This window comes from Pleuronectes platessa, chromosome 18 (genome assembly GCF_947347685.1).
Source record: "Pleuronectes platessa chromosome 18, fPlePla1.1, whole genome shotgun sequence".
Taxonomy (NCBI): Eukaryota; Metazoa; Chordata; class Actinopteri; order Pleuronectiformes; family Pleuronectidae; genus Pleuronectes; species Pleuronectes platessa.
Window position 1 is genome coordinate 3,737,942 of NC_070643.1, and position 12,205 is coordinate 3,750,146.

At 39.8% G+C, this 12,205-nt stretch overlaps 1 protein-coding gene across 1 annotated transcript; it reads left to right on the forward strand.

Moving 5' to 3' along the window:
• The first annotated feature begins 1,225 nt into the window (after nt 1-1,225).
• sf3a3 (splicing factor 3a, subunit 3) lies at nt 1,226-8,421 on the forward strand. The gene is made up of 17 exons (XM_053446119.1): nt 1,226-1,468; nt 1,588-1,635; nt 2,256-2,308; nt 2,480-2,585; nt 2,673-2,745; nt 3,582-3,673; nt 3,770-3,852; nt 4,513-4,651; nt 4,758-4,826; nt 4,931-4,998; nt 6,071-6,178; nt 6,274-6,343; nt 6,461-6,625; nt 7,616-7,726; nt 7,826-7,916; nt 8,007-8,062; nt 8,164-8,421. The coding sequence occupies exons 1-17, from the start codon at nt 1,373-1,375 to the stop codon at nt 8,239-8,241; spliced, it is 1,506 nt and encodes a 501-aa protein (XP_053302094.1). The 5' UTR covers nt 1,226-1,372; the 3' UTR covers nt 8,242-8,421.
• The last annotated feature ends 3,784 nt before the right edge of the window (nt 8,422-12,205 follow it).

Consider the following 12,205-nt stretch of genomic DNA (forward strand, 5'->3'; position numbering starts at 1 on the left):
GGACAAATGTAAATTGTGGCCCCTTCATGTCCCCTGATTTAGAAAAATCCTAGATCTGCCAGTGACATCTTTTTTAGAATATACATATTTGCACAGCTATATGCACGATAGAAAAAGCATATGTCATCTGCTAATTTTAATAGCATAACATATAAAGTCTATATCTTTCGAATGCTGTTTACTTAATAGCTTATGTTGTTACATTGTGGTCCTGTTGTAACATGATCACAAATTTTACTTTATCCTCCACAAACGACACACTTTTTTTTGTATGGGGAACCAGATCGTCAAATACCATTGCATATGCAAACTGGAAATAATGATTAATATAGTGGCTGTTTGTATCTAAATGGAGCATCAACTGTTAACTAATCCAACATCTTAAAGAGAACATTTTAGTCAATTTACAATGCTCTCCTCAATCTTTTGTTAGTTAGAGCTCAGTCTTTTTCTTGTAGAAAAAAGAGTAAAAGCACAACATTTGCATTCAGTTTAGGCACACGTCTATTTGTATCTCACAGAATCAAAAATTACTTGCAATCAAAAGGGAAGTGATTCATGAGAAAATTTCTTTGTCTGCATTTTTGCCACATTAAAAACAAAAATATCACGCTATCCCAATTTGGTATTTTTAAACCCAACTAAGTATTAAACGTATTTTATTCTTGGGTCAAGAAATTCAACTTCCGGTTTTCTCTTTGTTACTGAAACTTGACCAGCCAGACCTCCGCCGTGCGCGCTCCCAGGCGAGTGCGCGCAGAGCGTCGCGGCAGCCTTTGATGATAGTAGACTACAAAGGAAGTGGAAATGAGAGGGAGATCATGCAGCTTGTCAACCCGCCTCATCCTGGAAGTGTGCGTTCAGAGTCTAGAGGCAGCATGCTACATTTTTAATGGTGTTCGGTTAACATGGAGCTGATCATGACGGAGCTCTGGTGACACACAGCTATGGAGGGCGCGGGCAGATGTTGACCCCATTACCCCATCAACTCAGAGCACTGGGGCTTGTTAATGATCAGTAAACACATCAATGTCATAATTGAGTATTTATACATATCTAAGTTGAATTCCTCAAAATCCATTATTATTTGATTGTCTTGTGCAAATAAATAATGGTAAACAAATTAATTGTTTTTTCTAAATACTGTTATCTTTATTTGTCCCCGCTCTATTTTTGGACCAAGCTGCGGAACCTATTTTCTGGTGGTCTATGTTTCCCTACGCCGAGAAAGTTGACGGACACTAGCTTCCTATCATGCGCCATTGAAAATAAACGTAGCCCACACGGCAGCGGCTAGTTTCTTTCATTTCTCTAGCAGTCGGTCAGTGGGCCTGTTTTACTCCGAAATAAAGGTCCGACACTCTCTGAGACGATGGAGACTATCTTAGAGCAGCAGCGTCGCTACCACGAGGAGAAGGAGAGGCTCATGGATGCTAAAACTAAAGAAATGTTACATAAGAAGTCAACGGTAAGATGAGCTATCTATGCTAGCTTTAGCGAGAATGCTAACCTAGCACTGCAAACACAAGAGACGTCTACAAACTACAGGAGGGTTTTAAAGTTTCACATGTTTTCTTTTCGTTTCAGCTGCGGGAACAGATCAACTCTGACCATCGAACAAGAGCCATGTTGGATGTAAGCAAGAGTTTTGATTTGTATTATACACCAACTGGCTAACGCTAGCCCTGGCTGCAAGTTAGAGAGGTAGCCTTCTCTTAGTTTATAACTTAAATGCAAATGTTTAAATGATTACCGAGCATCATGTTATTGGATAAAACTGCGTATCAATTGATAATATAGCTACTAGAAGATTGTGCAGCCAGGGATCTCCTCTGTAAAAGCAACCAATTCCATGCACCTTTCAACATAAGACCATAAGTGTGTTTGAAAGTATTTCTCTCTAAACTTTGTACGCATTTGTAGAATCTACTGGAATATTTGTCATGCAAGTGATCCACCAAACAGCGGAAGTGAATTGTCCATGTCTGATTGATTAACTCCTGATCTCTGCACTGCAGTACTTTTAAGTTTAAAAACTGTAAATCCTTTAAATAATACACTTTTTTGTGGACTGTGTACAGCAAAGTACTGAGACACAAAGTGATCAGGAGTTAAACCTGAGTGAAATGAGACAGTGATGTGGGAGGGTGAAAGTCAGGAAAACAAACCCGTATGACTCCATTCAGTGTGTCATGGCCACTGTTAACAATCACTATGACAATGAAGTCAATCTGAGTGTGTTAATCTTTTTACAGAGGTTTATGGAAGTGAGCTCAAATCTCAGAGACTCCTACGAAGATAAAGATGGGTAAGTCTTCTCTTTATGATTAACCTGGTCTAATTAAAAGTCATGTGTATAAAGGTTTCCTCTAGTATCATGATTTTGACATGTTTAACACGGTATCTGTTGTGTTGTCTGAACCTTTTAACAATCAGTTTCTTTTCTTTTTTTCATGTTCCATTTAATTTATTTTGACAGAATGAGGAAGGATGAGCTCGCTGCCATCTCAGGACCAAATGAGTTTGCAGAGTTCTACAACAGACTGAAGCAGATAAAGGAATTTCACAGAAAGCATCCGAATGAGGTAATTCACATCTGTGAGTAGTGAATTCTGCTCTGTGAATTTTTTGAAGCTGAATATTAACCAAGTTATTTTGTGGGTTTCTTGTAGATTTCCATTCCCATGTCCGTTGAGTTCGAAGAGCTGATGAAGGCCAGAGACAACCCCAGCGAGGAGGCTCAGAGTAAGTCTAGATACACTGATTATAAATTTATTGTAGTAGGTTCCGTTTCTTAACACAACTTTAACCAAAACAGTTTATTTTAAAGAAGGAAGCATTCTGAAGCAGTTAGACACAGTGATGTATCATTGAGATTCCTTTGGGCTATACTGTAGTTTGAGAGGAAACACCGTTACATAGGAGATAATAAGATCTGCCGGTTTCAGGTAGCGCACAAATGCTAAACCTAGCACACAAGTGCTGCTGGCTAGATTTTGGGGACACTGACGTTAGCTTATTCTGGTACTGTAGGCAGTCTGTGTTTATCCCTCCTGGGCACCGTGGCAAATCAGATCTTTTCTGTGTGGTCGTGAGGTTTATGTAAAGGATAACTGAGCACTTGAATTTTGCACGACATAAATAGCAATGTGATCAAAACAAGTTATATGTTCAAGTCAATGAAGCTTTATAGGCAGATATGACTAATGTTGTACCGCATAAACATACTTATAATAATAATAACAAAAATGGTGTCTGTATTTGAACAAGATATTAACAACAAAAATCATATGTGTGTGTATATATATACTTTATATACTTTAAACACACACGTGTGTATACATGTAAACACAAACATACGTGTGTGTTTAAAGTTAGATGTTAGTCAGACTGCTGGTAAAATCAGTAGCCAATTCTCCGGATTTTACCTGGAATTATTGTCTGGAAACAGCGTTAGATAATAGCTCTGTAGCAGGTTAGGGGACCATCATTTGAATGTGCCCTAGTTTAGAGTAAACAAGTTAATATTAGTGTTCTTTAACAGATGATGACGATTGAGGGAAATTCTTTATCTTCCACAGACCTGGTGGAGTTCACAGACGAGGAAGGATACGGCCGTTACCTCGATCTCCACGACTGCTACTTGAAGTACATCAACTTGAAGGGAGCTGAGGTCATGATTGCTTAAATCTGAATTTAACTCTTCACCTCCAAACTAAACTTTTCTATGTTTTTTAAAATCCGATGCCTCTGCTGTGTGTTTGTGCAGAAACCCGAGTATATCGCGTACCTGTCTGCGTTCGACCAGCTCTTTGACATCCCCAAGGACAGGAAAAATGCTGAATACAAAAAGTAGGTTCATCATGTTTATTCCCTTCAGAAGTGACCGCTGACGTCTGAGTGGGAAATATTGTTGCCTTAAAATGGAACTAGTGAGCTTGTGGTTATGTGGGTCGTGGTATACACAGCGTGCCTTGGGTCCAGGTGGTTGAGTTCTGTGAACACCCCTGCTAGGCAACAGTAACATGGAATCCAGCTGTTGAGACCACAGCCTGACTGTAAAGATGGACCACATGTCTTCATTTTTTCCTGCTGTTCAAAATTAAACCAGGGTTTTTCTGATCCAGGCACTGTCATGTTGCGAATTTTGTGTCCTGGAGCCAGAATCGGCGCATTAGTGATCCTGGAGTCGATTCATGCTTTCAACTAATCACGAGTCAGTGTGATAAGAACTACCTTAACTGACACAAACCAACTTTGGGAAAACATTTTTTTTTATTAAATGGGACAAAAAAAAAAAATTGTCCCATCCATGAAGGATGCCTCCTTCATGGCCACCAGGGAGAGATCACATGCCTTGGCTTCACCTTTGAGAAATTATATTTCATTGATCTATGCACAGTCACTGGTTGAGACAAGATTGTTCAGCAGTAAATAGATGATGTATTGTGTATGAAAATGTAGATGTGGATTACTGTTGTCACACTAACATGTAATGCTGTGTGTGCGCAGGTATCTAGAGATGCTGCTGGAATACCTGCAGGACTACACAGACAGAGTCAAACCCTTGCTGGACCAGAACGAGCTGTACGGCAAAGTGCTGTTGGACTTTGAGAAGAAGTGGGAGAATGGAACCTTCCCAGGCTGGCCTGTAAGCTCCACTGACAGCTTCTTCATTTGTGAGAACGGCTCAGGTTTTATTTATTCACTTTGTCTGACCTGATGTTTGTTTCTTCATCTGCTTCTCTGGACGATAGAAAGAGACCAGTAGTGCCATGACACACGCTGGAGCTCATCTGGACCTTTCAGCCTTTTCTTCTTGGGAGGTAAGAAAAACTAATGACCCTTAAGATGAGATAAGTGAATGTTATTACAAAGTTTGGTCTCTCATGCCTCTGCTGATGTATATTTGTCTTGTTCTGTCCCATAGGAGTTGGCCTCTTTGGGTTTGGACAGATTGAAATCTGCTCTCATGGCGCTGGGACTGAAGTGTGGAGGGTGAGCATGTAGTTTACATTTAGAAACACTAACATTAAAGCATCAGTAATGAAAAACATGCACACTATGAGTCCATGTAGAATTAACTTTGGAAATAGCCACATTTCTGACATGGTAGGTTTCCTGGAGTCATTTTTCACTGTAGGAACATAACAAAACATGTAGCCACTGACTAGTTCTGCTTTTGTCCCCCATGGTCTCTGTGTGGTTCTGGTAGAGACACACACTCCGACTGAAATACAAGGCCAATGCTGTGTTTTTTTGGTGGTTTTGTCATTATTTATTCCCCCTTTGTGCCTAAGAAATTCATTATAAAGATTTCTTATCCAATTTGAAATCTAAAGGTCTTTATCACATGATCCTTGAGTCTTTAACATGGCAGCCAGTAGCTGTTACAGCTATATACAGCACCACCTGTCTAAATCTGCAACTGGCGAAGCGCAATCTGATTCGATGTTTGACCGATAAATCAGTGCGAGGCCAGAAACAGTGTAACCTTACCATCAATTTCAGTTCTGACTCACTGGTTGTTATAATGACAATAATAAGGGTGAAATATATCATGTGATGATGATATAAATGATAGCAGCATCTGTCAAGAAATATAATATTTGTTGTTGAGTAGTATCATATCTGGATCCTGCAGCTCTGCAGGGAGAGATACCTGCCGAATATGAGAGATAGAAAGACAGATGGAGGGATACTTATTGGTAAAAACCATCACTATAACCCGTCTCCCTCCAAAAAGGGACGGTCCAGGTACGAGCCCACACCAACACACAGCCTGGAATCAGCCAAACGGCCCACTGGCTCTGGTGCATCTCCCCTTCCGGTCCTTACACCTCCGACCCTGTTGAGCAGGTGGAAACAGGCGCTTCTAGACCACAGGACAAAAAACAGAAACACACACAGCACTGTGGTTATACCACCTTTAAGCCTAACACCACCCCCGCGATAACTGTTGATAACCCATCTATCACTTCATCATCCTCACTGGTAACAGGTGGAGGCTGCACAAAGAACACGCAGGACAGTGTAACTTACTTGATGTGTCAATGTGTGTGTTGTGCAGAACTCTGGAGGAGAGAGCTCAGAGACTGTTCAGCACTAAAGGCAAATCCCTGGAATCACTGGACCCTTCACTGTTCGCTAAGAATCCCAAAGCCAAAGGGCCCAAAAAGTAAGTAGGCGCAGAGACTCAGTGAAGCGCTGACACTGACTCATGATGCAGTTTATTATGTAATCCATCACAATTTGCATCATTCTCTTCTGCAGAGACACAGAGCGAAACAAGGAGATCGCTTTCCTGGAGGCTCAAGTATATGAATATGTGGAGATCCTCGGGGTGAGTGAATATATCCTCAGATCAACTCTGCTCTGGAATTCATTCGAAAGTGTTGCAGAGCCAATTTTAGACAGCACGGACTCAGATGTGACACATTTCATGTGTGTGTGGTTACAGGAGCAGAGGCAGCTGACTCATGAGAACGTGCAGAGGAAGCAGGCCAGGACTGGAGAGGAGCGAGAGGAAGAGGAGGACGAGCAGCTCAGTGACAGCGAGAGCGAAGACGATGACAATGAAATCATCTACAACCCTAAGAACCTGCCACTGGGCTGGGACGGCAAGGTGAGATCTTGTTTGTCCTTCAGGTCTCCTGCACTTAATAACACAAGTCCAACATCCTTCATCACGACTTTAAACAAGCATGAAGCCACATGAGTGGAGCTGTCGGAATGTAGAAGCTGAACTGACTTTCCTGCCTCTCTTAGTCTCTTGATCTAATATGACAAGATCTCAGAGATAAAGTTTTAAAGAATAAGTCGGTTAATAAACTGCGATAATAAATTAATATAACCCATTCAGATCTAAGGACCTGAAAAACGCACTCTAAAAACGAACCGTTGTTTGAAAACAAGAGGGTTTCTGAAAAGCTGAAAGATGTTGTTTTTTTAAACCACGATACCTCATCCTCAAGTATGTTTTTCTCCCGCTGGACCTCGGAAACTTTTCATTATTTGTATCAGTTAAACGCTGCTTCAATGTCTCTCCATTGTCTGAAACGCTAGTTAATTGGGCATTTCTAAGATGTTGTTACCATTTAAATAGAAACTGAGTTGTGGCTTCACATTTTACAGTTTAACAACTAACATTCTGATGAATAACCTATAAATAAAAAGAAAACATAAATCATTACAAATACATATAATTAATCAAATTTCCTTTTACGTGAAATATCAAAATTAATGCACATCTTTTGTGGATTTTTTGTTCTGAAAAATAAGTAATGTCATTGATATGGTGCATGTCAAACCAACGTTGATGCACAATTACTGTGAAAAGCTCATATGAGCTGATATTCATCAACCAACTGATGAAGTGTCGGGCTCTAAAGTTGTCATTACAAGAAAGTAAAATCCAGATATTTCTGTCTCTGTTGAATTAGTTTTATTAGTAATCATTCTCATTGTTCATGTTTAAATCAGTTTATTTTGAGTTGACTGTCCCATACTGAGTGGATAGTTCCAAACGTCAGTTGCAATTTCACTGCTAAATCTGGACTTCCATGTCTTAACTTAAGCTACTGTATTAGAGTGCTGACTGTTTTCTTCTCTCCAGCCAATTCCATACTGGCTCTATAAACTCCACGGGCTGAACATCAACTACAACTGTGAGATCTGTGGAAACTACACCTACAGAGGACCCAAAGCCTTCCAGAGACACTTTGCGGTACATTGTTTTGTCTTGATGTTACAGAGTGTGATTAGATTATGGGGTATCAAACGTTCGAGTGTGAAACTTAAGTATATTTTGTCTTGCATCCTGTAGGAATGGAGGCACGCTCATGGTATGCGCTGTCTCGGGATCCCCAACACCGCTCACTTCGCCAACGTCACTCAGATCGAGGACGCCGTCTCTCGTAAGAATGCAGAATCAGCAACATCTGGCTGTTTGGAGTAATTTAGGAGTCTCTTTAAATAAGCATTTCATGTTTTGTTTCTTCCAACAGTTTGGGCAAAACTGAAGTCCCAGAAGGCATTAGAGCGGTGGCAGCCAGACACAGAGGTAAGGAGTCTGCACAGATGATTGAGAAGTAATTTCTCTCCGTGACGACGTCCTTTTTTTAAAAATATTCCTTTTATTTTTGTTTTATTCTTTGCCTTCAGGAGGAGTATGAGGACTCAATTGGAAATGTGGTGAACAAGAAGACCTACGAGGATCTGAAGAGACAAGGGTTGTTGTAGAGAAGCACAGAGGGAATCAAAAGAGCATCCTCTATAACTTGCGCGACTTTTTACCATCGATTTGTTTTTATTTGTAAGTAATAATGTTGTTTTACAGACTTGTGTCCCATCCGTCATTCCTCCATTTGATAACTTTGTAATGTGGCAACCGTTGACTATTATAATAAACTCAGTACTTTATCAGTTTGTCAGGGTTTACTTTGCTACTGAATCAGGTATTCCATCAGTGTTGCTCAGACGTTACAGTGACCGAGCAGAGAGAGCACTTGATTTATTGGTGCCGTTGACTCATTATCTACTGAGAACACTTTGGATCTTGGACCACTCTGAGTTAAATAGTGTTTAGATACAGTAAGATGATACCATAAGAAAACAAAGCTGAGGTGCCAGACTAGTTCACAGCTTTCATCGTGTAAAAGGTTGACCTGACACACACATTCCTGACCCTCTCTGGAAGACAAGAACCTTGCAGTGAGAGAACAATCAGATAACTAAAGAGGAGGTTCCAGCAGAAATGGATCAAATCTCCGACAGCACTGAGGAGAAGCTGAACAGATCAATTATCAGTGCTTCATCGGATGGCCATATTTAAAAAGCTCTGTTATTATAATAATAATAATAACTTTGATTTTATAGCACTTATCTAAACACTTATCTAAACAAGAAAAAATCTTTTGCTTCACAAAAAAGAGGAGAGAGAAAGACAAGGAACAGTTGTGTAACCATTACATTTGAGCTCTGGCAGACTGGTTGTTATAATTAAAATAATAATACTCTTCAGTTGCACTTTGGCATCATCAGGTGTTTCAGCCTTTTAATCCCAATAACGCTTAAAGCCGAACTCGAGGGTACGCTGAGGCTACAGGTGAATCTAACTGGATTCTGGCTTGTATGGCAGTGCTTTGAAAGCCATGTGGACCTCCCAGTAGTCAGACTTCCTTACCTTTTTATGCTTTTTAATTAAACTAAATACTCATCGGCAGCAGAGTCAAAAGCTGTGATATTTTGGAAACTGTTTAAAAAAACAAGAAAATGAATAAAACCAGAATTAGAAATGCTTTCTTACAAAATATGTTTTGTGCAGTGGTTTAAAGACAGGTAGTGAGTTGAGGAGTCTAATATCATCAGGCAGGGAGTTCCAGAACCTCTGGGCCGTGACAGAGAAAGCACAGTCATCTTGAGTAGCCAGCCTTGACCTAGGGACGGCTAACAAGGACACGTGGCAGATCTCAGGTTGAGTTTGGGTTTGTAGGGAGTCAAGAGCTGCGAAATGTCAATAGGAGCCAGCCCATGTTGAGCTATGAAAGTTATTATAGTATATTTAAGGCATGTTATATTTTAAATTATTCATTGGCTTTAGTACTTACTAATGCTGAATAATTCTGATATAGGCTGCGGGGCATCACCACAGGCCAAACAAAAAGCTCATTCCAAACATGCAGGTTTACAACGAGCACTGCACTAGTCCCTTAGAACGTGGTGCAACAAATTCTGGGGAAATCCAGAATAACGTATCTGCTCAAATTCTATACCTGTGGTCATGCTGAATCCTAAGTTCTTTACGACCAATCCAGGCCTGCAGATGGTGCTGCCACACCAGGAGTCTCTGGTGAAAACTTGTGGGAGGTACACGACTGTGCTCAGGTAGAGAGACTCTGTAGTGTAGGTACAGATCTAACATGAACTATGAGGTATTGAGAAAACAGATGACAAGGCCTGGGTGATAAACTTCCTGCTGGATTATCACCGGCATATACTTTTAATCAAACAACTGCCGTGCTGTAATTATTTGTGCAACCCATTGTGATCGCAGATGCTCTTATTAGCATTTTCCAACATCAGTGTATCAATATCAGTGTAATGATAACCGTCATAAAAATATTTGCCAATACACTGATTTGCATGTTTAATCTTTCCATTTTGTGTGCATGCAGCATGTCTTAGAAGACACCTAATAGTTGTTCTATAAAGGTAGGCTTGAGATTTATTGTCTCACAAAAATGTGAAGTATATTTTGATCAATTTCAGTGGTGGAAAGTAACTATGTACGTGTACTCAAGTACTAAACTTGAGTTAGGTTTTAGGTTTATTCAGATTTATATATTCTTCATTTACTATGAAATCTATGTTTTATCACTTGTAATGCTGTAATGACAGAATAATATAAAAAAGTAACAATATTATTTTTAAATTACCATAATATCCTTTACACAAACACACACACAGGGTATCATATAAAAAGGGGCTCAAATCATATTCTTTCACATCTGAAGATAAAACAGCCTCATAAATGTGTTTAGTGTTAATATGGTGATGACAATAACTATCTCATACATTCCATTTCAGTAGCAGTCAGAGAAACAATCATTTAGGCTATTGTTATTTTAAAACCCTGGCATTGAAGAAAATACACTTCCAAATACTATTATTAGTTATGTTGACTAATGACTTGATATATAATTAGTTTCCTAGTGTAGTGTCCATGTAAACTGGTAAAGACTTGAAAACAACATTTGGATAAACATTTAGTAGTTATGGTTTTATTAAGAGGTTCATTTCAGTGGCACCACTTGAAAGGTTAATAGGGTTCATCCCCTGGGGAACGTTAAATGTTCTCAACAAGCATGTGCTTCTCAGGTTTGATGTGTGTGTGCTACCAGGTTTGAAGCTGGTGCTGGCAGAGGGAACAGGAAGGCATTCAAAACATGACAATCCATACTTGAAACCGTGAACACCTACAGGAAATTGAATGAACGGAAGGTAACAGGGGAGAGTGAGTCCTCAGGCCCTCCTGTTAGAAGGGTAATATCTGACCAGCACCAGCTGCAGTGTCAGGGATGTTACAGAGAAAATAATGCTTTATCAATCTCCCCTTACTCTCCCAAAATTGTGATGAGGTTAACATACTTGTTATTAGGGTTGCAAAGGGGTGATACATTTCTGGAAACTTTCCGGAAACTTTCCATGTGAATATTAAGCTCGGGAATTTTTGGGAATTTTGAAATATAATATATACGCAAATTAAACGCTGAGCAATAAAAACATCATTCAAAACTCTATTTTAAAGATGTATGGAATGCAGCACACGCTGCACGTTGAATTTCAACCCTCCACTGTGCAATTCTCCATCACTTGTGCAGATAATTGCCAGCATCCTGCACACTACAGCAGAGCTATTGAGACCTGCTGTAGTGTGCAGGACTAGTCAGGTAAGTTTCGATGATATTACTGGGGAAAATATATAAGCATGCTGATTGAGGATGGTTGTTCTGTTCATCTAGCCTATTTCTATTCATTTCTCCATCAATTGTAAAATATTTTTTAAGACGATTCCAATTGGCCAACTATTTATATCTCTGGCATTGCATTAGTGTTTTTTTACAGGCTTTTTTCTCATCTTATCCTACAGAACACTTCCAGGTGCACTATCTCATGTGTCGAGACATTTCACCCCAGCCAATGTAGAAGGAAAGGCCGTGTGCATTTGCAAATAGGATTCAAAGACCTAGGTTAAAAATGACACAAAGATGCAGAAGCATATAGTCAAGTGCCCTAAGTTTCCTCAGGGATCAAATCAGCCTATGACAAAACAAATTTTTTATATATATATTCCCGCATATTCCCGTATATTCCCGTTAATTCCCATGGAAAGCTTCCAGCTTTGAATATTCCCGGAATTTTGCAACCCTACTTGTTATACATTCAGTCGTCATAGCAGTCATTATCTTGTCCCTACATCACTATCTAATGGTAAAACCGCTCCTCCCTCGCCTGTCGGTGATTTTCTTGTTCACAATGTGTCTGATACTTATCGATCCTTTTGTCGACGTGAGCAGCATTTCCTTCACTCTGCAGCTCACCACAGTTTGAGCAGTTTCCCCTTTGTTACTACTGCAGCTGGACAAATACAATACTGATCTCAACCCAAGCATGAAAGTTAATTCTATACCTTTAAAATATTGCA